A 24,022-nucleotide genomic window follows, 5' to 3' on the forward strand; every position below is an offset into this window, starting at 1 on the left:
TGCAAGGTCCAGGTAGGCTGTGTAGACCACCTACCCTTGACAGTGGCCTTGGTGACTGTTTCAAAGAAATCAAACAGGTTTGAGAGGCAGGATCTGCCATTAACAAAGCCAAACTGTGTATGATGAAGTGTCTTTAGGTCCCCAATATCTATATTTATGAGGTTCATGATGATCCTTGCCATAGCTTTGCAGACCAAGCTATTCAGACTTATGGGGCGATAGTGTCCAGGATCCGTTAAGGCACCACCTAAATGTAGAGGGACCACTGTTGCTGTACGCCACTCTTTGGCCACATATCGTGTAGTAAGGCTGGGATTGAACAGTAGTGTTATGTCTGGGTGTAGCTCTTCTTGGAGTTCATGTAGGACACAGCCTGGGACACTGTCTGGTCCCATTGATGCAGTGTTTATTGCTTTGGAGAGGGCAGCTCTTACCTGAGCATCTGAGATGTCAGGGGGGGCAGCACTCTGCTGGGAGAAATATTTGCCCTTTTGGTGTGGAGGGGGGGAGAAGGTAGCAGTGAACCTGTCCACTAGGATGTTGGCAATGTCTGTGTGTTTGGTATTTCTTGTGACATCTTGGACTACCTCTGAGCATATCTGGGAATTACCACCCAGGTTCCTAACATAACTACAGAAAGCCTTGTGATTATCTTCAGTGTCTTGTGGAATCTTCTCTCAAAGATTGCCTTAGACAATCTTATGAGTGCCTGTAGCTTTCTTCTAATACTCATCAGTGATGCCTTCACATTTTGGGAGTTTGTTGTACCATTTAGTAGCTTCATCCTTCTATTGTATAGTTTGTTTATGGCTGATGTCCACCACAGAGGACGTCTGCCTTTGGAGGATTGGGTCTTGCTTTTATTTGGGATTGCATGATCCATGCATTCCTGAAGGTGTCCATAGAATGCCTTTATACAGGTATCTGCAGTCTGGTCCATATTTTCAACAGGCCTGGGGGCTTTGAAGGTTTCCACATCATTTATGAGGAGTGTGAACATGCTTTACATGAGTTGTTGACTGTATACTTCTATGCAGGGGGTGGCCTTGGGATGTGAATATCCAGTGAGATTAGTTTATGGTCTGATCTTACCAGTGAGGGATACACTTCTGGTCTGGAGCATAGAGTCCCCATGTTGGTGATGATCAGGTTCAGTATGTTTTCCTCTTGTGTGAGTGGTAACAAGTTGTTCCATAGCATATTGGTATATAAATTCTAGTAATCTGTGGGCTAGGGTGTTGGAGCTACAGTCATGCTCCCAGTCAATGTTTGGGTAGTTTAACCCACCCAATATAATGGTGTATGGACAGACCTACATATTTCCAACTGTTTTCAGGAAGGCCAAGTGCGGTTCTTGTGTTTGTGAGGGTGGTCTGTAGCAGGCTATAACCTGGAAGGCAGTTTTACCCATTGTTACTTGCATATGGATAGTCTCTGATGTTTGGTGCTTTGCCACCAACCTGGAGGTGTGGGTATCTTGGATGAATATCAATACACCCCCTCCTTTTGTGGTTTTATGCAAGTTTTGGGCCTGAAAAGCATGGTATGAGGTATAACTTGGTAGTGCTAGGGTGCTGTTGGTAGCCCTGAATCCGGTATCTGTTACTGCACAGATAGCGATGTTCTCCATGGTGAGGAATGTTTTGAGTGTGTGCATCATCAGGTTTAGAGTCCTGCAGTGGCATATATGACTGCTCACGTGGACAGATGCCAGGTAAGTCATATGCAAAGTGTCACAGGCAACGTACATGTGCACAGGAGAAACAGTGACATTCTGTCAAGTGAGACATGAACATACATATAGTAAGCTATGCAGATGTCACTAGGAGTCCACAGAAGCTGTGTAACTCTGCATGGCAGGTTGGATCAGTATTCCAGGGTAACTGCAAGGAAACATGCATGCAAACATAGCTACTGTAAGCAGGGCTGCATGTAGTCCATTGTACAACAAACAAGCTGTACCACTTTCAGTAGGTAACACTGCAAATGCTCACCAGCTGACATATGAATACCTATGTCACCAAAGGTGATACTTACCAGACCACGGACAGAAATGACATGGCCAGACACGCTGCATCCCACATGAACACATATCTCAAGCAACACAGACCTCACAAAGTCAGTGTTCTTAACAGGCACAGCCCATAAGGCCAAACACAATGTGTGACACACCTATAATAGGTGATGCCATAGTCAGACACACTGACGCCCGCCTCCAGACTGAGCAAGGTGAGGGTCACATTTAGCTACCTGTCGGGTGATAGAATGTGCCACATAACACAAGCACTCAGGTCACTCCACAGCAAGTACAAGTATGAGGCAGTCATTGTCCATGCTGGTGTGAACAACCTGAGACGTACCTCCCTGGACCACATGGAAAGAGACACAGAGGAGCTCTTACATCACCCTCTCAAACTCAGGAATCCCACACAGCCTTCATGACGACACAGGAGAGTATAGATTTCTCTGCAAAGACCATCATACTGGGTGACTTCAACTACCCAAACATAGACTGTGAACATTACTCAAGCCACAATACCCAAGCTCTAGGGTTCCCATAGTTCAGAAACTCTTTAGCTATGGAACAAGTAGTCAACATTCCCACAAGAGGGGAAAATATACTAGACCTGATCATCACAAACATGAGTACAAAATGCTCACCACTTGAAGTATATCCCTCATTGTTGCAATTGAACCATATACTAATCACACTGGAGTACTGGATCCCCCACATATGCAAACCTCAAACACATCTATGTGTGTGTGGGAAATGCCCCTATTAGCAACTGTGACAGTACACTACAGGATGCAGATTCCCCTTTTGAAACACTGATGATGTCAGCACTCTATAACTATATTACCTGAATTAAAGCTCCCCAGTAATTCATATAGTGCGCTCTGCTAATGCGTCTGTCTCTAGTATCATAGCATAGTTAGGTAGAGGTTTGAATCCTGCAAAGGGAATGTATGTCAGTTAGTATGAGTGGGATTTGTGTGTGTTAATAATGCTTTGAGGGAAAAGTGCCTTTTGCCAACTGGGAGAACACAGTATAGGGTGCACATCCCTCTTCCTAAACACAGATGATGTCAGCACCCTCTAAGTACAGCATTAGAAAGGATTTCTCCTACTAAAGCAAATAGCGCACTCTGCTAATGTGTCTGTCGGTAGGGGTTTGAATCTTGCAAATGGAAAGTATGTGTTTTAGTGTGAGTGGGGTTAGTGTGTGTGCACAATGCTGGGGGTGGGATGTGGCTTTTGCCAAATGGGGCTACGCACTGCAGGGTGCACATTTCCATTAACAAACAGTGATGTTGACAGCACCCTATACAAACAACATGACAACAGACAACTGCCAGTACTCAGTATAGTGCTACATGCTACTGTAACACGCACATGTACCAGAATATACCTCCATAGTGTTTTGAAACCTGAATGTGGCAAGTGTGTGGATGTGGGATGTTTCTGTGTGTGTGCATTTCCGTATGGAAAACATGTTGGATGTGGCAATCAGGGTACCACAGTACCTGATGCACATTACACTTTTGAACTAATGAGGTTGCCTGCACCCTGTGAGTACAGGTAGAGAGGAGGAAATCAGTAGTAATCCAAATAGTGCACTTTTCAAATGTGTACCTGTCATGTGTCAACAGCTACTCATGTAGGGTAATAAATAATGGAAATGGCAGGTGAGTGTGTGCATGTGTGGGGGTAGCAGGGTGTGTGTAAATGCATGTGTGACAGAACAGATACATATAGCTGAATCTACAATACAGCGCATGATGCACATTCCCATAGTCAATGGTAGCATGTGATAGTGTGCAGCTGGTACACTTTGGTAAGTAGTATGGGTGCAGATAATTCAGGACATTCATACAGTTACTGCAGCAGGAATGCTGGGATATACACACAATCATAGTGGAACAGTGAACAGTTATCAACATGTTACTACTTATACACATCTATGTAGTCACCCTGTGCATCAGCAATGTGTTTACCTTTTCCTGCACTGATGATGTAGTATGCAGGAGGTGGCACAGTGTCATCATATGCACAGGGTGTGGGTTAGGTATGCCCAAGCCAGCCACTGGTACCACCAATTGACATGTGTGTGTATGTGTGTTTGTGAGGGGCAGCAGTACAGGGTGGACCAGTGTTGGTGCAGTATGTGTGTGTATGTGTTTGCCCTAGGTGTTAAATTTCTGCATGTGTGTAAGCACGCACACAGTCCCACATAATGGCTGCCATGTACAGGGTTTTGTGGACAGCCACAGACTGCACCTGTCAGGTCATCCAGATCAGTGTCTGTGGGCACGGACATGGTACCTGTGCCTGGCAGGGGTGCTATGAACTGTATCCAGTACTAACCCAGACTGGGTACTGTCATCGGAAGCAGGTGTGTGTTGACTGGACACAATTCCCTGTTGGGACTGTCCAGAGCCACGTGCACATGGTCTCTTGGGGGGTCCTGATGACAGCACTAACCCAGCATTGCTGGGGCTGCTGCTGGCACTTGAGGTGCGTGAGTGGGCCTGTTGTCATCGTCGGCGACTGCCAGCTGGTGCTGTTGCCGGCATACGGCCACGTCGACGCCGCAAATGCACACCATCGCCCTGGCCCATGGACATCTGGTTGTGGAGCAGCTGTTGTGTGTCCCCACAACGTCTGTCAACGACATCTGTGAAATTATGAATAGCATTCGCAATGTCACGCATGCCATCTGTCATGACTGTGCAACATGCTGTCAGCTCCCTCAGACCCTGTCTGGTGTACCTTTCCATACTTACCTGTGCCTGCATAACAGTCCGAAACATAGTGGAGGTTGACATACCTCCTTGGGCACGTCGGCCAGAGGCAGTACGGCCACGGATGCCCCCACGAGAACCCATGGGCGACTGTTTGTGCAACCAGACACCTACAGCAACTGGAAAACCCCCAACAGTACCTCATCAAGAGGATCAAAGGGCTCAAACAGATGCCATATGCTGCCCGGTTAAAGAAAATCCAGCTGGACTCAGTGGCATACTGCCTGTTCAGAGGCAATCTGTGCCTGATGTATACAGCCATGTCCAACCCAGAAGTAATGGACATGCTGCACCTCAGGAAATCAAAATCCCATATGGCCACACGCTCAAGAGACCTGAACCTTAGCACTGACATAAATAGGACATGCTGGAGGGACAGATTCATAACCCAGAGGCTCCCTTCACTCTGTAATGAACTCACAGTACAGGTTAGGCAGAGTCCCTCATTGACTCTCTTCCATGGGAATCTGGATGAGTGGATGGGAGATCATAGTTGTACCCCGGGTATCACTTCTATGTCACTGTTAGACAGAGGCACAGTATACTAACCTCGGAAAAGGGCATAGCAAAATAAATTTTAATTGGGTGGCAAAAGACAAACACATTCTGACTAGGCTTATCAATGCCCTGGGGCAAATAGCCTAGTATGAACCTATGAACCTATGTGTACTGCTATACTACTTCTGCCATATGTTGCATGTGTGTGTGTTGTGGGGGATGCGCAGGTAATGGCCAGATATTTCTGCACAGGCAACACTTTTGAAACACTCTGGGTGTTCATCCCAACATACTGTATGTGTATTGCCATCCAACACTGTGATGTGGACACACATTACTCAGCCTGGATATACATATCCCAACAACACCACAAGCACAGTACATTACCTTGCTATGTATGTATGTAATTACACAGTTATTCACTAGTTAGGACTGTGATGCTATCCATGCAGCCCACTGGGCCAGTGGAAGCCACAACACACAGTGCTGGCCCCTTTGCAAAAGCTTACCACAGACATCCCACATAGTGCATGTAATGTGCACACACATATCTAACCCAGACCGTATGCACACCACTTATTTGTCCCGTCCAGTGGACTACAGATACGGGCACATTGTATAACAATAGCAGGAGGCTACTGCATCACAGAGCAGATTCACATGAAGGCAAGGCATCTGTGGTCAGCAGTGGTAAGATGCTTCACATTCACCAAATGCACAGATATTGGCAACATTGTTGCAGACAGTTTAGGTGCAGGTACCCCCCCCCCATTCTCCTACACAAGTGGAATTAGTTATCACAGATGAATGTAACCTCCCTATCACCTCACATGTCCAGGTGAGGGCTACCCTCAACATTGCAGAACACACAGCATCACTGTTACAAAATGGTATCCCTGGATGTGTGATACGTTCAACCCTAGAGGACATAACACCACATTACAGACTGATATTAATCCCTGGCCATACTACAGGATATGTACCTGAACAGTGCCATACATGCACAGTGGTCCCACACCAATGAGGAGGAACCTCTACTGACCCTGGGAACTACTGAATCATATGCATAACTGGCCTTGTGTTTTAAGCTATGGAAGTTTTAAGTATGGAAGACATGTACAGCAATATTACATATGTATATATATCAGGACTATGTACACACAACCTATCTCATGGACATACCTATAGATAGTGAACTATGATACATTTGGAGGTTTCACAGTAAACACAGTATTAACCTGCTACTTTGCATTGCCTGTGTTTGTGTCAGCTGTTGCTGTGCCACTGGTGCTAATTGCTGTTTGCTGCTGCTGTTGATGGTTTTGTTGCTGTGATGATGCAGTTTTTTTTCTTTATCACTGCCTTTATTGCTTTATTTCTTTCTTTCTTTCTTTCTCTCTCTCTCTCTCTTTCTCCGTCAGTTTGGTGCAATGAATGTATTGCATGTGTGGAGTGTTAGTACTGGATGCTTTTATAGGTATCTGCATAGGTCCATGTGATGGCCTCTGCACCAATTGTAAGGCAGCATTTGCTAATTGCATGCAGCCAGTTGTGTACTGATTGCATGTCTCACTGTGATTTCAGGACAGTGCTATAAAAGGGTATGTCAGATAGGCGTTGCCCTTTCAGACTGTAAGGGCGTGGACCATGCTGGTATGCTGTTGACAGTGTTCTGTGAGTGTGAATGTTAGTAAGGCTCTCATGATTCATGCTGTGTTGTAAATTCAGGTTGCTGCATTTCTCTCACCTGTTCCCTGTAGTGAGTGTGTATGCATACTGACACCTACAACTATATTTCCATATGTATTAATATATATATATATATATATATATATATATATATATATATATATATATATATATATATATATATATATATATATATATATATATATATATGTGTGTGTGTGTGTGTGTGTGTGTACATATACATACTTTCATATATGTACATTAGCTTACATTATTAAGTACAAGCTAACAATTTGCAGGGCTGTTTCTGTTAACACTAAACTAGTATGGGAATCCAGTAATTGGGACAGTAAAAGTCTACCTGACATGCTTTGGGTAGTACACATCCTATATTGCCTTTATCTTCATTCCTACTATTACATGTTCTACTTATTTTAGCACTATATTCCTGTATGAGAGTCATGGCTTAGTGGTAGGTCATACAGACTAGTGTTACAATGGTCTTATGGTAGGGCCTAATAGTATGCTTTTATTTTGCTTTCAAATTGAGTACAGGGCCTGTCAATCAAAGGGCTGAAGGCACCTTTAAGCAGTTAAAAGGGTTAGTAAGTCTCACAGGAGTCAGGCTGTGTTGCAGATTCTGGTTGCTTCATTTATCTTCACTGTTTCCTGTAGTGAGTGTGTATGAATACTGACACCTACCACTATATTTCATATGTATTAATATATATATATATATATATATATATATATATATATATATATATATATATGTACATATAATACTTTCATATATGTACATTACCTTACATTATTATGTACAAGCTAACAATTAGCAGGGCTGTTTCTGTTAACACTAAACTAGTATGGGAATCCAGTAATTCGGGCATTAAAAATCTACCTGACATGCTTTGGGTAGTACACATCCTATATTGCCTTTATATTGATTCCTACTATTACATGTTATATTTATTTTAGCACTATGTTCTTGTATGAGAGTCATGGCTTAGTGGTAGGTCATACAGACTAGTGTTACCAAGGTCCTGGGTTCGAGACTGACAGTGGGAATTTATTTTTCTTTCGAAATGAGTACAGGACCTGTCAATCAAAAGTGCCAAAGGCACTTTTAAGCACTTAAAACCAGGTCTGCGCTCGTTTGCGCGGAGCTCACGCATGCGCACTGGCGTTTAGCTCCGCGCACACAAGCGCACACCCATGCTATTTTCTTTGAAAGAAAAGAAAAAGGGGTGACAGGAAAGTGGTGAAAAAGGGGTCACAAAGAGGGTAAGACAGTAGGGAAACAAGCTTGGGATTTGCAGGAAGGATGTAGGTGAGGCCAATAGCTGCCCATGTCTTTCTCAGCAACAGCTGTGCATTTGTATGTAATTTGGTGTGACATTTGAAACCTTCCACCCCTGAGAGAGGTGTCAGGACAACATTAATACCTGTTGTACAGCCAATTGTAATTAACAGTTTCAATGTCCAGCGGACATGTGTGCAACATGGCCAGCTATGTATGGGGCGTAATTCTTTTGTGGGTACAGAGTGCCCTTTTTTTTTTTTTTATCAGGTGAGAGTGGTATGTCAGGTGAAGGTAGTTGGTATAGCTGGGGAGGTAGGTTGGGTAGGTTAACAGACAAGACAGACAAGACGCATATAGGGGTGGTGTATGACACATGTGGGGGGGTTACACAATTGACGGGGACGGAGGTTGGGATATCCAGGGCACATGAGCCCACAGATGGCAACAGTGGAACTGATATCCCCACCCATAGGCAGTTGCCACTGTTCCTTCACAGCCCAGGATGGGGCTGTGCTGGGGGCTGTGCAGGCGGGACAACGGGCATGCCTGTAAGCTGTGCCACCCGGGCCTCAAGATGGCATAGGGGCCCAAGAACAGAGTCTTGGATCTCCCTTCGCACCACAGACCGGACACCTTGGAGGGTGAGTGGATGGGCTCCTCCAGCCATGCTTGCAGAGGGGGGACAGGCCCCATCCCCTGCAGCGCTTCCACCCAAAGGTGGCACAGGGCCACCGGAGGAGGGTCCGGCCTGGGCACTGGTGCCAGGTGCAATCGCCAGATGAGGTGGGAGAGGTGGGTCCGCTGGGACCTGCCTTCCCAAGCGTTCTAGGTTTGTGAGTATGTTATGTTAGTTTGGGTTAGTAGCATATTATTCCATTCAAATTAGTTGTAACAGCATGCATTGGTATTCCCATTAAACAAACACCCAGATATTAACACCATTGAACAACAGGCATATCAATATCACATGCATTATTTGAACAGAAATACACAATCAAACAACATGCAGGGTTGATTAATGGCAACAGGCCATCAGGTTTGCAGGTATGAACAGGGCACATGCAACAACAGACATGCATATATTTTTGAAACAACAGGACAAATGTCCATGGTTAATGAAATGTTCACATACCAATATTTAGTGAGTTTTTTAATTTGCAATTATAGGGTGGGGTGGAGAAAGAAAATGATGATACGTTCATAAATTATACATTGATATACATTTGTAATAGAAACACAATTAACTTGTGGGTGATAGTTTCCAAATGATTTTTAATTGACTGTCATGCTAGACCTGTTACAGATACATCACTATCCTAGTTATTTTGAATTTGATCAGATACATCATCCTGCTACACTTTGATGACAGGGCAGGGGACAACTATGGATGTTTAGTATGTCAGACAATCATTCATTCTATCTGAAAATTGTTGACTGTCGTCACCATATACAGATTTTGGCTTAAACATTCAAGATTCAGACACACTGAAATCAGTTTGGGATGTTAATTTTTAATTCCCACATGCATTTAGTTCTGTAGAACCACACTGAGGCTTATATATTCAGGAGTTATTACTACTTTATTTATTGATACATGACCCTTTCTGTCACTCTCACACATCCTGCTATTTCACAGTTCAGGTTGGTACTTCTAGGCTTTGTTCACATATTAGACCTGTGGTGATTCAAACACTTTCCAGCAGCCTCACTTCTGTCATGATTCAGCATTTCAACAGGGATATATCTCACATGTGATTAACTCAGCTTCTGAAGCTGTACTCTTGAGACTACTGCAGGTTATACTACATTTAATTAATGGTGGGACATCTGTATTACAGAACTATTTATTTCTATCAATTATATTTCCAGTTTCACTTGCATACTGATGAACTTGTTGCAGCCATACCTGCAGACTTTCACTTGTTGCTTGCGCATTCTATTACTTTTAATCAATACACTGCAGTGTTCTGCTATGTGCTACACTATAATATTTATTTACAAGTACTAGGTGGGGTTACTAAACTGCATGGTGGCGCAGCCGCACCAGCCTGCGGTCATGTGCCCTGCGATTCGCAGAGCGGACACCTGCAGCTGTAATACAAAACAAGTAATATTGGAATACACATCTCCATGGTATCAGCTAGTTGAATTCCTTACATACATAAGTAAAATGTAACTTACTCAGTAGTGGGGCGTTGGGCATATCCCGGGCCTCCTGGATCCATTGGGTCAACTGGTCTTGTTTACGTTGCTTCAGGTCCGCATGGTGGTGACAGACCTGCTCACCAGTACGTGGAATCCCAGTAGCACTAGTGAGATCATGAGCCAACTGGTCCCATGCCTCCACCCTGTATGCTCCCCATGAGACCTGGCCCTGCATGAGTTGGGCCTCATGATGGTGAACTAGGAGCCAGACCATGTATCTGGACTCCTCAACGCCCCACCGCTGTGCTCGAAAGCAACGTCCCTCCCCTACTCCACTCATTCTGCCTGCAGGTCTATTCTACAATTGTTTATGCTGTGTATTCCCGCCTATGGGGTTTATATATGCCGATTTTCCCACACATTTCTATGATTGGCCATTTTGGAATTGTATCAACTTCACAGAAACTGCTTTATCATGCCCCATTTTGGATTACATCCTATATATATGCTATTTCTGCATTTCTAAGTACTGCTGTCATGGCTTAGTGGTTTGTTACCTTGACTCTAGTGCATGGTATCCTGGGTTCAAATCTGACCACTGATTTTTAATTTTTATGACTGTCTAGAAATGAGTACAGGACCTGTCAATCAAACATGTCAAAGGCACTTTTAAGCACTTAAAACCAGGTCTGCGCTCGTTTGCGTGGAGCTCACGCATGCGCAACGGCGGTTAGCTTGTGGGCGCGGTGCACACCTCCGCGCAAACGCTGTGCGCTGGGTTAAACCTTAATTGGCTAGTAACACGCATGTTAAGCTAAGCACAGCTAGTTGCACACAGTTTGAGCCTGTTAAACAGTGCTTAGCTACGGGCAAGCAATTTGCAGCCTTTGAAACACTACTCAGCTACGGGCACTCTGTCTCACAGCAGCTTAGCTATCAGTACATTTCTAAATATTTTTATTATTGTATTACTTGAAAATATATGCTCCATTTCATTCCATTTTACAAAAGGAAATACTTTTACATTTGTACAATACTGTCAGGGGCCTTTTTAGTGCTTATTTACAAAAAAAAAAAAAAAAAGGTTGTTGTGTGGGCTCGAACCTTGCCTGCTTGCGACAACTCTACTGCTATGCTATTACTTCTTGGCTTACTTTGCATATTTAGTTCTTATATCCTTTTCCACTGATTGCTAACTGCAGTTGCGCTAGTGGCACACCCGTGCACACGAGCGCACACATTAGCAAACATTTACAGGGTTTTAAAAAAAAATAAAACAGTTTTCATTTTCATTTTATAACATCTGTTCACTTTTTACATTGCTGGTCTGTGGGGGCATGTGTTGTGTAGTGTGTTTATTCACATTTCCATGGCCTCTCTCGTGGCTGTTTACTTTCTGCCATTCTAGACTTCCGGGGGCGTGTCCGCTTGCAGGGCATAGCCAACGGACACGCCCCCTACTGTCTTACATGGACCGTGTAAGAGTTACAGTGTGATTCAGCATGCCTCATGCACCTCATGCATATGCATGACATGCTGACATCACACCGTTTAACTGCAGCCTCCGTGTAAGAGTTATAACTCTTACACTGAGGCTTCCTGAATCTGTACACTGAGCCTAGCTTCTGATGGGCATTCTTAACTGCTCCTTTTATATGTTAGCCACATATTACTCTTTCATCAATGGTTATGATAATAACACAAATACTTTTGCTTTGTTAGTTTTGAAGAGTAATATGACTTCTTGTCTAAGATGGTGAGTCCATGTCCTCTCAAATTTGTATTGTGCTCTTTAAATCAATCTGTAATTATTATATGAGTACATACCTCTTTGCTCTAAAAAGAAAGGTAATGCTTATTTTACAAACCAACAAGTCTGAGCGAAAAATGACTAGAGTCTGACACCAAGTATATGTCTTATTTTGCTTCTACACACTATGTAATTGCACATTATTCTGGTGTTGAGTTCCTGAATTTAAAACTCATTTGTTTTATATAGTTGCATTTAAAGTATAGTGGGGTTGTAATGCCATTTATCTTGGGCAGACAGCAGTGCATATTTGAATATGGAGTCTGTTGAAACTTATGGATATGAAATGCAGTTAATGTAAATACAGCTTCCAAAAGTTACCCTACTACTACTATGTTTTAAAATGATGGCATGCTTGTTTTTTATGCCACAGACAAGAACTTGTTTTTCTCATCAAAGCATACCCTGTATTGTTTACACCACATACAGTTTCAGTGCTGACGGTGTGAATGAATAACCCTTTAAATGCAGCTCTTGCACTAAATATTGAGTTTTGCAATACAGTTTGTAAAACGGTCACATTTTGTGCCATTGCAAGCATAAATAAACAAATAAAGCCTGCTTATGAAAGAAAGAAATTCTGGTTTTAATTTTATTTTTAAATGTTATACAGTTTGCACACGCAATTTCAGTAAATTGCATTCATTGTATAAAGCCAGTCACTACCACCTTTCTTCTGTTGTAAAAGCAGGCACAACAGTCACATTTATTAAAATCTGATTGCTGTAGTAATGACACATTGTGACACTTCTGCTGCTAAATATGTTTTGTTATGTTCTTAGAAGACCTTAGCAACTCTGGTATGCTGCTAACAAGTGACTGTGAAATGTGCAGAGGGCTCCTGCAACAGATTATGCTAGCTATTAGTGAGAATATGAACATCAAAGCCATATATGCTGTGCTGCATGGTGTGTGTCAGAGCAAGCAAAGTTATTTTCCTGAAGTAAGTAATCCTTAAACTGACTTTTTTTCATAAACAATATTCTTGAAGGAAACTTTTCATCAAAATCATGTTATCTTCAGCAAGTAACAAACTTTTGAGTAGAGACACACACACACACACACATCATCACCTGCTGTAATAATTCTATAAAAGTTCTCTGTAGGGCAGGAACTCACCATTATTACTATGTTAACACTAATGTCTCACATGACAGAGTAGGTAACAGCACAACAGCATTGATTGTAAGAATGCTCACATGTGCTGCATATCCAGGATCAGCCACTAGCAGGCAGGTGGATTCATGCCTTTTCATTGACGTTTATTATGTGAAGTGACAAAACACCAACATCCCAAAAATTTAAATCAAACTAAATAAGAAAAACAAAATGCTAAAAGCAGCTTTTTTGCAGGGTGGTAATTCCCCCTAACATCCCGCAATGTGGTGAGTTGCCCCTTCTAATTATTTATACTAACTCTGAGACTACACTACATTGGGGGAAGGGCAAATTACCTGATCCCCTCTGTACCATGATCACACACTCCAAGCTCCTGGGTACTCCTGTACACTGACATTTTCAACATTAATGATTGCACTTTGACCTTATGTTGCCTGACATTTACAAATGTCAACATTTTGACATGTACGAAGCCGCATTGGTGCAGTGGTAGCATTGTCACCTCACAGCAAGAGGTCCTCCGGTTTGATTCTCAGCTGGAGCACCTTTTGTGTGGAGTCTGCATGTACTCCCTGTGGTAGAGTGGCATTTGAAAGACATGCGTGAATGGGCATGTCTTCATTGAAGGTTGGACATTGGGCTGGCACCTTGGCACCATAAAAATCTACTGCCAATCATTAGCGGACCGGAGTTCTGCTGTGGCGAACCGTAACCGGGAAAAAACGAAAGAAGAAGAACAACAACAACCCAAAGCAGGCAATGCACAGAATAACACAAAGGCTGGGTTAAGTTATTTCCTTAAAAGCCTTTGAAGAACTGAATGCAAATAATGGTACAGATTTGTTGTCTGAGGAGCTATTAGATGAAGCTTACCCCTCAACCACGAGAAGCAGTTCACTAACAGAATTAGTGCCTTTGGATGACACATAAAACCAGGGTTCATTCTGCCATTCAAATAATTTTCCTGTAATGAAGTCAGCAATTATGGAGAGATTATGAAAGAGTTTTAAAGGATTGTTATGTAAAAATAAATCATAGATCTCAAAGGCTCAGCTTAAAGGAATCAGCCATTACATGAAACACAATACAGTGCTGATGTAACTAAACGGATACTACCATTAGTAAAGCATGTGTTAAAGTCATTTTTTTCTGTGATACCCATTTTAAGTGTATTATTTATTTATTTGTATACTTCCATAGGGAAAGCAGCAACAAAAAGTTAACAGAATTGCAGGGGTGTGCACAAATAAATAATCCCAGAAGAAACTGAAAAGTTGCTAGCATTAATAAATAACCAGTAAAATGCCATTTAGAATATTTTGTTTAGTTTTGGGGACTGTATCAGTGTCATGATATGGACATACCTACATCTATTCCCTTTTAAATAGCTTGTTTAGAATTGGGTCTCAGTGGTAGCAATCTTCACAAGACAGACCAGACGTCTTTGTCTATAGCAACAATCTGCAACTTACCCTAGGGAATCCCCAGACATTTCAAGTCTAGCTCAGAGACATATTCTCTGCAGGATGTGCTGGGTCTGCCCTCCCACTGTTTGCACTTGGTAGACCTCTTCAGGAGGCAACCAGGTGGCATTCCCCCCTATACATCCAGACCACATAATCTGGTTCCTCTTGATGCAGAGAAACACAGGAGTTTCTCCAGATGTTCCTAAATTGCTGAGCTTCTCACTCCCTCCCATGAAGTGTGACTCCAGGAACCATGCTAGGAAATGTCATGTGCTTCACTTGAATCTGCAGTCTTATCCTTTTGGTCCCTGCCAAAAACTCAGAACCATAGGTGAAGAGAGGAATGCAGACTGGCTAGTAAATTCCAAACTTCATTCTAGAACTGAGCTTCCATTACAAGTCCGCTGGCTGATGTGAAGTATGACTGGGCTCTGTTCAAGGCTGTAGTATCTGAGGCAATGTCAAGGAGCTATGGCTGAAATCTGATTTGTGCTTGTCATATAATAACCCTAGGATCCCACTGATGGGTAGTAATAGTGAAAGAAGTTGTCATGGTAATGAAAGAGGCCTTCCAAGCACTGATGGTAAGGCAGGGGGTTTCCAGATCTGTCTGTCAGATTGTAACAGGATAGGAAAGTAGCAGCTAAAGTAATGATAAAAAGAAAGGTCCAGATACAGGAGGAGCTTGGTATGGCCACAGAGAATTACTGTCCTATTGCTTCTAAGAAGTTCTGGCAAACCATCCTGCGACCTTTGGGGTTGGGAGCTGGGGGGAGCTGTCTAGGTTGTTCTCAGCAACGATGGAGAAGTCCTAAACTCAACTGGGAAATGAAATGGAAGGAACACCTTTTAAACCTAGTTCACATGCTCTCTGCTGTGGGGGCTGTAACAGAAGTACCTAATGATATTAAGACCATTTCTATAGACGAGGTCATTGTTGTGGTTAAAAACTTATGCAGCAGCAAGACCACAAGAGAGTATTAGATTCTATGAGAAATGCTGAAATCTCTGGATATTGTTTTTTTTTGGGGGGGAGGTTGTTAATGTTATGTGGAAGGCAGGGACAGTTTTTCTGGACTGGCAAAATGGAGTGGGTTTGCCAATTTTCAGGAAGTGAAACAGGGTGTATACCAGTTACTGAAGGAATCACAATCCTCAGCCTTCCTATAAAACACTATGCCAGAATTCTGGAAATGAGTCTTCATTCAAAAGATGATTCTTTCCTGGCCATGGAACTGTGTATCAATTCTTTGCCTTGCATGGATATTAGAAGGGTTACAGGAGTTTGCTATTTCTATCTAAATATGTTTTGTGAACCTGGAGAGGGGATATGACTGTGTACCACAGTGTGTCTCGTGGATGGTGTTATAACATTGCACAGCTACTGCTACATGTAATTTGGTTCCTGTGTTTGGAAATTAAGATCTGCATCTATATTTTTGTAATTAAGACAAATACTATCAGGATAGGTATTAAATTCTACCAAGGCTGCATCTTTTCTCCCCAACTCTATCTGACTTTCTTTTTTAACATATAATCCTTTTATTGGTCTTTCAACTGATACAATGAAATCCCAACATTTAAAACACAAATGTAAAATAAGGCAAGAAAAATTAAGCACATATTGCCACATAAAACATATTTTTCATGTTAAGAAGCGAATCTATAAACTATTACAGATTCCGTTCTGTCTTATTGCTAATCCTAAATACTAGACATCCTTTAATTTAGTTAAGTGTTAGACGTAAGATAGTTACTTTATTAAAGCACTGAGCTGTTCATAGTAATGGCTGTTTGACCCATGAGTATTTGTTTAAAATAGTACTTCAGTACTTCACTTATTAAATGTTGTTATTGTGTCAGCATTAATATTATTATTTGGTAATCCACCAGATATCTCTATCTCAGTCTCTTGGGTTAGTGAATCTATTAGGTCTTGTAATATATGTCTTTATTATAGTCAAAGCTATTATCTCTCTCTATTGCTAGTCAAAATATGCCCCAACAGAAGTTCCAGTCTCTAACATCAATTCAGTGAAGTGTCCATGCAGAAAATTTATTGCAGTGTTTGAGAAATATGCTATACCAACCTATCAGCAGGGACTTCCAGAATTTAAAAATAAAGCTTAGGAAGGAGAAAGTAATAAGTCTTATCCTTGCATTTAAGGTTGTGGAATCTAGTCCAGGGACCCCACTGTATTGCTTCTATAATCATGTTGCAGATAATAGATATACATTGGCACTCTCAGATCGTATGCATGCAATTTGCCTCTGAAGTCTCGGGATGCCAGCAGTTTTCTGAACCAAGCCCTCCCTTTTGTTTAAGTTCTTTTGGTGAGAGTTGCCATTGATGTATCAGTTTAAATAATGTGAACTGAAGCGCTGATGGGAAATTTGATTGGATGGATCCTAAAATTAATGATATCCACTTTTCTGCTGTATCCTCTAACTTCTCATCTTTATAATAATGAAGTCTAACTTTATTTAAATGTGCATCTGGAGGTATTGAAATCTTTTTTTATAGAGACCACTAATTTTAGGATATATAATCCCCTTTAGCCTGTTCTCATATCCTGGTACCTCCCATAAAGGAACCTCATTTATTGAACTTGGAATATTGGATCTAAAAATTTTTAGTTAAATTATTAAACTCAACATGGTTGGACTGTGTGTGCCATTAAATATGACTATATAATGTGCCCCGTTTAATTATCTTACCCAGTGACCCTGTGTTTGGAAGTGACTTGAATTCCAAATTTTGCTATGCAACAACTTACTAATATATTTTTGGCTATTCTAAAACATTATCTTCCACCTAGGCTTCCCATCCTCCTGGATTCTATACTTTGTTTCTTGTCATCCACTCTTTCATCCTCACATCCTAATTAATCAGTATATGTTCTAAATGTAAATATAAGGATCAGGTTATCCTCTGGATTGAATACAGTGGCTTATCTATACTTCTAGATTACGTCTCTTTAAATTGTGGAAACTTTCCCTTCCCAGTTTGATTGGTAGATATAATTTATGATTGCTTACTCTGAGATGCAACCTGTTCCACAAGTATTTATCCAATACACTTTGGAATTTCTCTAAATACTTCTTTACCCCTATGTAGTAACCTTAACCTCACATCCCTCTTACTTCATTATTGTTATTCCAAGATTATTACACCTCAAAAAAGAATGATAATTCACAGGCAATGAAAAGCTGTCCTGCAACCACAACCATTATCACCTCAGGCTGTTTCAAGCAACTGTAATGCTTGATATTATGATATGACCAAGTGAGTACAAGCCATAATAGCATACCTTAGAAAATGTTTCCAAGGAACACCTGCTAAAGTGAGGTGTAAAAAAAGTAAACAGTCAGTATTCTTAGCTGAAGTCTGTCATCATGCGAATACCCAGCATGCCATGTTTACTGTATTTTGGGGCTAGTGTGGAAGATAAAATATAAACAGATGAACTTTGCTTACTTTACTAATAAATGATATGTATAACAATATCTGTTATTAGCATGTAATACTGGCTGAGCATTGTCAGTATATTATTCTTGATGAAGCTGTTATCAAGCTTTTAGCTTCTCTTTTAGATTTTTTATTTGTTTTTTGGCAGTGTGACAGCTTTCTGACTGTATACAAATCTAGACTGTTGAGCATGATGAATAAGGCCTGGGACCAAGAGACCTTTTGCCAGGTAAGTGGCAATGCATTTGATTTTTTTTTTATTTAAAACTGGCATCATGAAAGACGTTTACATTCAATGCTAGAAGTAGTTATAGTTTATAGGCTGTATAAAGGAGCCGTACTGTATGCAGCGTCAATAAAGAAAGCAGAGTTAGTAGTGTAATGGGTCAGCAAAGAATTTGTAGTGCATGAGGTAGCATTCAGGTTCTGAAAAAAGAATTGAAAAGGGGTACGTGAAAAGAAGTAAAGATTTGGAGTAAATATTGTGTAGGTGCCATCATTAATATAGAATGCAAGGAAATGGTACATGGGAATTATAGGCTCCAAAAAGACTAATAGGTTGATAGGTATATACTAGGTTAATGACCACCAGGGCCTTTATAAGCCTTGTTGTGCAACCAAACCCAATTGTATCCCCATGTAACATGGGTATCTATTCAGAAGGATAGGTCAGTTAGAAGGTTGCTAAAGACTTAGTAGGGGGGTATCTTAGATAGGGAATACTTACTGTTGGCCTCTGTTTATCAGAGACATGGGTGCCAGACTGGAGGAAAATTAATGGTCAAGGTTATGTTTGAATAGGGTTAGGGAGGGACTCTACTTCATGTGGACAGAGCACCTATTTCAAAGAGTGGAGATTATACGAAAACCATATTTGTCTTGCCAGCAAGTTCTATGTATGTTTAAATCCTTGGATCTACTTTTTCTGATGCTATTCATTTTGTGGATGTGCAAAAGGTCCATCAGGACTGTATCTGTGGATGCCGTATATGCCAGGCATAGATAGCCTCTCAGTAACCTGTAGGATACTGCGTACAGAGATAGGCTTTAGAGTGATCTGTATAGGACAGTGTATTAATAGCCTGGATTCTCTTGCTGAGGAACCTTTGTGGGCATCCCAACTGTTGCATATGCTGGTCAGGTACATGCTGACGGTGGCATTTTACTCAATGATGAGTCTGATAAGGGCCAAGTAGAATGACACTATATCTTCCTTGGAAATGGATGCAGCTCTCTTACTTATAAGCTGGGTGACATAGAATGATTTTTCTTAGTACCTTGGCTACATGTTGACCAAAGGCCAGATTACTATTTACATATGTTCCCAGATCCCTAACTACTAGGTTAACTCTTAGCTGTGTCTTTTTGATGGAACAACTAAGCTAGGTAAACATTTTTCCAAAAGGCACCATGATGCATTTTTTTGTTTTGTCATTGAGTATCTGTGGTTTTGTCACCAGTCATTTGTCTGTGTTAGATGCTCTTGCATGATATTACAGTTGTGGGGTGAATCTATGATAACTCCCAATTTACAATCATCTGTAAACATAGTGAGCCAGAGGCCTTAACATTAGCCTTGACCTCTGAGAAGAAGATGCCAAACAGGAGTGGGCCTAACACTGAGCCCTGAAGTACTTTGCTGGTGACTGGTCACTTGGTGGAGGTGGCGTCACCAGTCCTGACTTTTTGGGTCTTATCTGTGAGCCAGCTGACAATCTAATGAGTGATATAGGGATTTATTCCCAGTTTGGTGAGTTTGTCAAAACAAACTGAGTGGAATGTTATATTGAATTCCTTAGCCAGGTCCAAGTAGGAGGTATGCACCATTTTTCCCTCACATCCTTTCCTGTAGTTACCCTCTCAAAGAAGTCTACTAGGTTAAGTAGGTATGACCCTCATTTGACAAAACCAGGCTGGAATGGGTCCAGTGTCTATAGGCTGACAATGTCTTTGTTGACCATTTGCATGAACATTTGTTTCATGGCTTTGCAAATTAGACTAGTCAGGTTAATGGGTCTGTAGTTTCTAGAGTTGGTTAAAGGTCCACTCTTGTGAAGAGGGATAACTGTTGCAGTCCTCCATTCAAGTTGAATGTAGCCTGTTTTGAGGCTATAGTTAAAAACTGATTCAAGTGGTACTGATAGGTCATGTTTCAAGCTATTTAGGAAGCAACCCAGGATATTGTATGAGCCCACTGAGGCTATGTTTTTGGCCTTAGTGAATGCTGCCATGACCTGCTCCCTGCTAATATCTGGGGGGTGGGGTTATTCTAGTAGGAATTTCGCAGTGAAAAATAATACACTATCAGTTTGCAGACTATTACAAGCCTAGCTGATAACTAAAGGTTAGATTCAACCCCTGTATCTTATATCTGTGAGGCAAAGACCTTAACCATTAAGCCAAGCCTTCTCTTTAAATCTAGATAATTAGTCTGCAATAATCATACAGTGACAGGGCAAATTAAACTCTGTACGTTGTAGCTGTGAGATAAACACCATGACCATTATGTCAATCTGCGATCTCAAGCACTTAAAATATGTCAAGAAAACATTGTACAGCAGCAACACCACTGAAAGATGCTCCTATAAACATTGAGCAGGCCTAAATGCAATGCAATGATTTTAGTAGGGTTATGTAAAGAATCTATGAAGAGGTATGTTTGGAAACCAAGCAACAAGCATGGAGAACAGTATAAATAATCCACTGTGGTAGTATTTCCACACACCTCTAGACTGTACTCTATATATATATGTATATTGCAGTAGCTGATAAATATACATGCTGTAACATTAATTGACACTGCTTGCAATCCCACAGGAAATAGAGGCATGTGTTCCAGCCCAGCCTGTCCCCTTTCTGCAGGAGAACATGTGCAAGGAGGGACCACTGTACTGGTGCACCAACAAGGAGACTGCAAGGAAGTGTAATGTAAGATAATTCACTTACTTAGTTAACTGTAGAGCTTAGGTCTTGTCTCATCATTACAAGCATGAAGAAGAAATAACTTGTGATCAAACATGTACTGTAGCAATATCGCAGATGAAGTAATAACAGTTTTCAAATAAATTTTGGTACACATGTATCTGCATTTTTCTCTTGACTGCTGTGCACCCCTGGTTTCTAGTGAATCCATTTGCTCTCTTTCTCTCTACTCCAAAGTTCCAAGCTCCTCAACCTTGCACACCCTGAACTAGGAAGCTAAATACACTGCTTGAAGTAAAGGAACCCAGTAATAATCTCCTACTGCCTCATCTACCTCCTGTTATCTCTGTACCTTTCCAAGAAAGGAAGTCAGAAAGTATGTAATTTTTCCTACAAACTTGGCTACTATGTGTTTACTGTAACTACTACTTTCTAGCAGAATAAGGCACACTTCCAAACCTAGGCTAGCCAGCAGCCATATCCCCCTCTCAGCCCTCTGTCCCCTCTCTCTCTGTACACTTTCTAGCATATTGCCTGCAATGCAGTGTCTCCCCTATCCCAGTTAAGGTGTTCCTCATAGTACAGTGTTTTTAGTACCAGACTCTCAGGATTCTCAAGGATATCATTTTCCTACCACCTCCATAAGGCAATTTCCCACTGCCCAGACCTTTCCCCTCTTATTTCTACTATCATTTCCCGTAGTAAATTGATTTTATATCTTACTGCCTCCATTATAGCATTTCTCCTGCATAATTTTGTCTCTTACTGCCTCCACGATAGCATCTCCTGACGCTATCCAGACCGGTAAACAAATCTCTCCCTCTAGAATTAAGCATTTTTCACTGACTGATTGTTTTTTCTATATGGCAAACACCTTTCTTGTTTCTACCCGCTCCATTCACCCTGCGGGCTCAGTCCGCCCCCTACACCCAAATCCCACCTAGCCCCAGTACACCTGAGTTTATACTTCCTGAGCCACACCCCCAACCCTAATCCACCAATTACATATTCTCAAAACTCTATATCTATTAACAAACTTTTGGCTTCATTTGGCTCTATCCCCAGAGCACCTGACCTATACTTCCTTAGTCATATCCTCAACCCTAATCTACCATTTACATCACTTCACAACTCTATATCAATTAACAAACTTTGGCTCCTTTTTTAGTTAGCCTTACCTCTCCACACCCACCTTGTCCCTCAATCCCTCCACAAATCACAACTTCTCTTTAGTTTCCTCTTCCATTTTGCCTAGCCTCCTCCACCCTTCACCTCCCACTATGTATAACTATTGTAGGCCTCTTCACCTAAACATTCTGTTCCTATCCATTGGCCTCACCTCATTACTTATATCTCATTGCCTAACTTCCCATGAATACCCAGCTTTTGCTACATTTCTTCACCTCCCAAGACAAACAAACCCTCTCTCTCCTATCACCTCCCTAACACACTGTAACATAACTTCTTCTTCATCCTTAATTCTACCACACTTTCATAGACTAACCCATATAAAGTATCTCCAAATGAAAAAAGGACACCTTTCTCTCTGTAAAATGTTCAAACTAAAATGCAAACCTCAAAACTTCTTACTACTACACGGTGATATCCACCCAAACCCTGGTCCTAACACCACAACTCCAAATACTCTTTCAGCCTCTACTACCACTCCCCTCAATGTCACAAAAAATCTAAACTCTTTACTTATAGGTCACCTCAATATAAGAAGTGTTAATAACAAAATATCCCAGCTACATGCCCTATTAGACATCTATTCCTTTGACATTTTATGCCCTACTGAAACATGGCTCAAACCCACAACTAAAGACAATGACATTCTCACCCTTGGCTACAACATTCTCAGATTAGACCGGCTAAATAAAAAGGGAGGTGGAGTAGCAATACTGTTCAAATCTCAGCTGAAGGTCACATCATTAGATTTATATCCCCCACCACCTAACAATGCAGAATTTTTAGCATCAAAGCTCCAAATTAATGCTAAGGAATCAATATACATTATCTGCTCTTACATTCCCCCTGGGAACAATATCAGTACTTTAGAAAAAACACTAAGCTGGCTGTCCATGTCCCTACCACAAGAAACTATACTCCTTGGTGACTTTAATATTGATTGGAATAGCTGTACCTCTGCTACTCCAACTACACATATAAACCTCTTTGGCTTCCACCAAACCATTTCCTTCCCTACCAGATCCCACAAGCCTAGCAAAAAACAAACTATATTAGATTTGATACTAGTGAATAGTGACCCCCATACTTATCAAACAGGTATACTCCCAGACAATATTAGTAACCATTCTCTTACCTACATCTCTAGACAAACGACTCACATTCATAATCCAATAGCTTTTAAAACTACCAGAAACAAAAAATATTTCAACCCTAGTAATTTTCAGGCTGAACTCAAAGCATGCAATTGGTCTCCTCTCAAATACCTACCTCTTGACAAAGCCGTTTCATACTTTAACAAAACATTTTTAAAGATCCTTGAGCACCATGCTCCCACTTGTACTGTTAGAACAAAAAATAAACCAGCCCCCTGGCTGTCTAAGGATACAAGGCTAAACGTACGATTAAGAAACAAACTCTGGTCCAAATGGAGAAAAACTAAAGACCCAACTGATCACCTAAAGTTTAAACAAATTTGTAACACCACTAAAATATCCATAATCATGGACAAAAAAAACTACTACCTCAAAATTCAACAAAACCAATAAAACAATCCTCAAAAGTTCTGGTCAGGTATCAACAAATCGCTCCCCCAGGACAATCCAAAACAC

General features: G+C 41.3%; 1 protein-coding gene across 2 annotated transcripts in view; it reads left to right on the plus strand.

Annotated features, from left to right (window-relative positions):
• LOC122810944 (prosaposin-like) overlaps window positions 1–24,022 on the plus strand; it is a 101,744-nt gene that overhangs the window by 74,159 nt on the left and 3,563 nt on the right. Inside the window, exons 5-7 of one of the 2 annotated variants that reach the window (XM_044082472.1) lie at window positions 13,031–13,191; window positions 18,451–18,531; window positions 21,120–21,230. In XM_044082472.1, coding sequence (XP_043938407.1) covers window positions 13,031–13,191; window positions 18,451–18,531; window positions 21,120–21,230 — 353 coding nt within the window. The remainder of the gene's footprint in view (window positions 1–13,030; window positions 13,192–18,450; window positions 18,532–21,119; window positions 21,231–24,022) is intronic. The other variant, XM_044082473.1, reaches the window with a different exon arrangement.

This window comes from Protopterus annectens, chromosome 9.part0 (genome assembly GCF_019279795.1).
Source record: "Protopterus annectens isolate FY-2018-M chromosome 9.part0, PAN1.0, whole genome shotgun sequence".
NCBI lineage: Eukaryota > Metazoa > Chordata > Ceratodontiformes > Protopteridae > Protopterus > Protopterus annectens.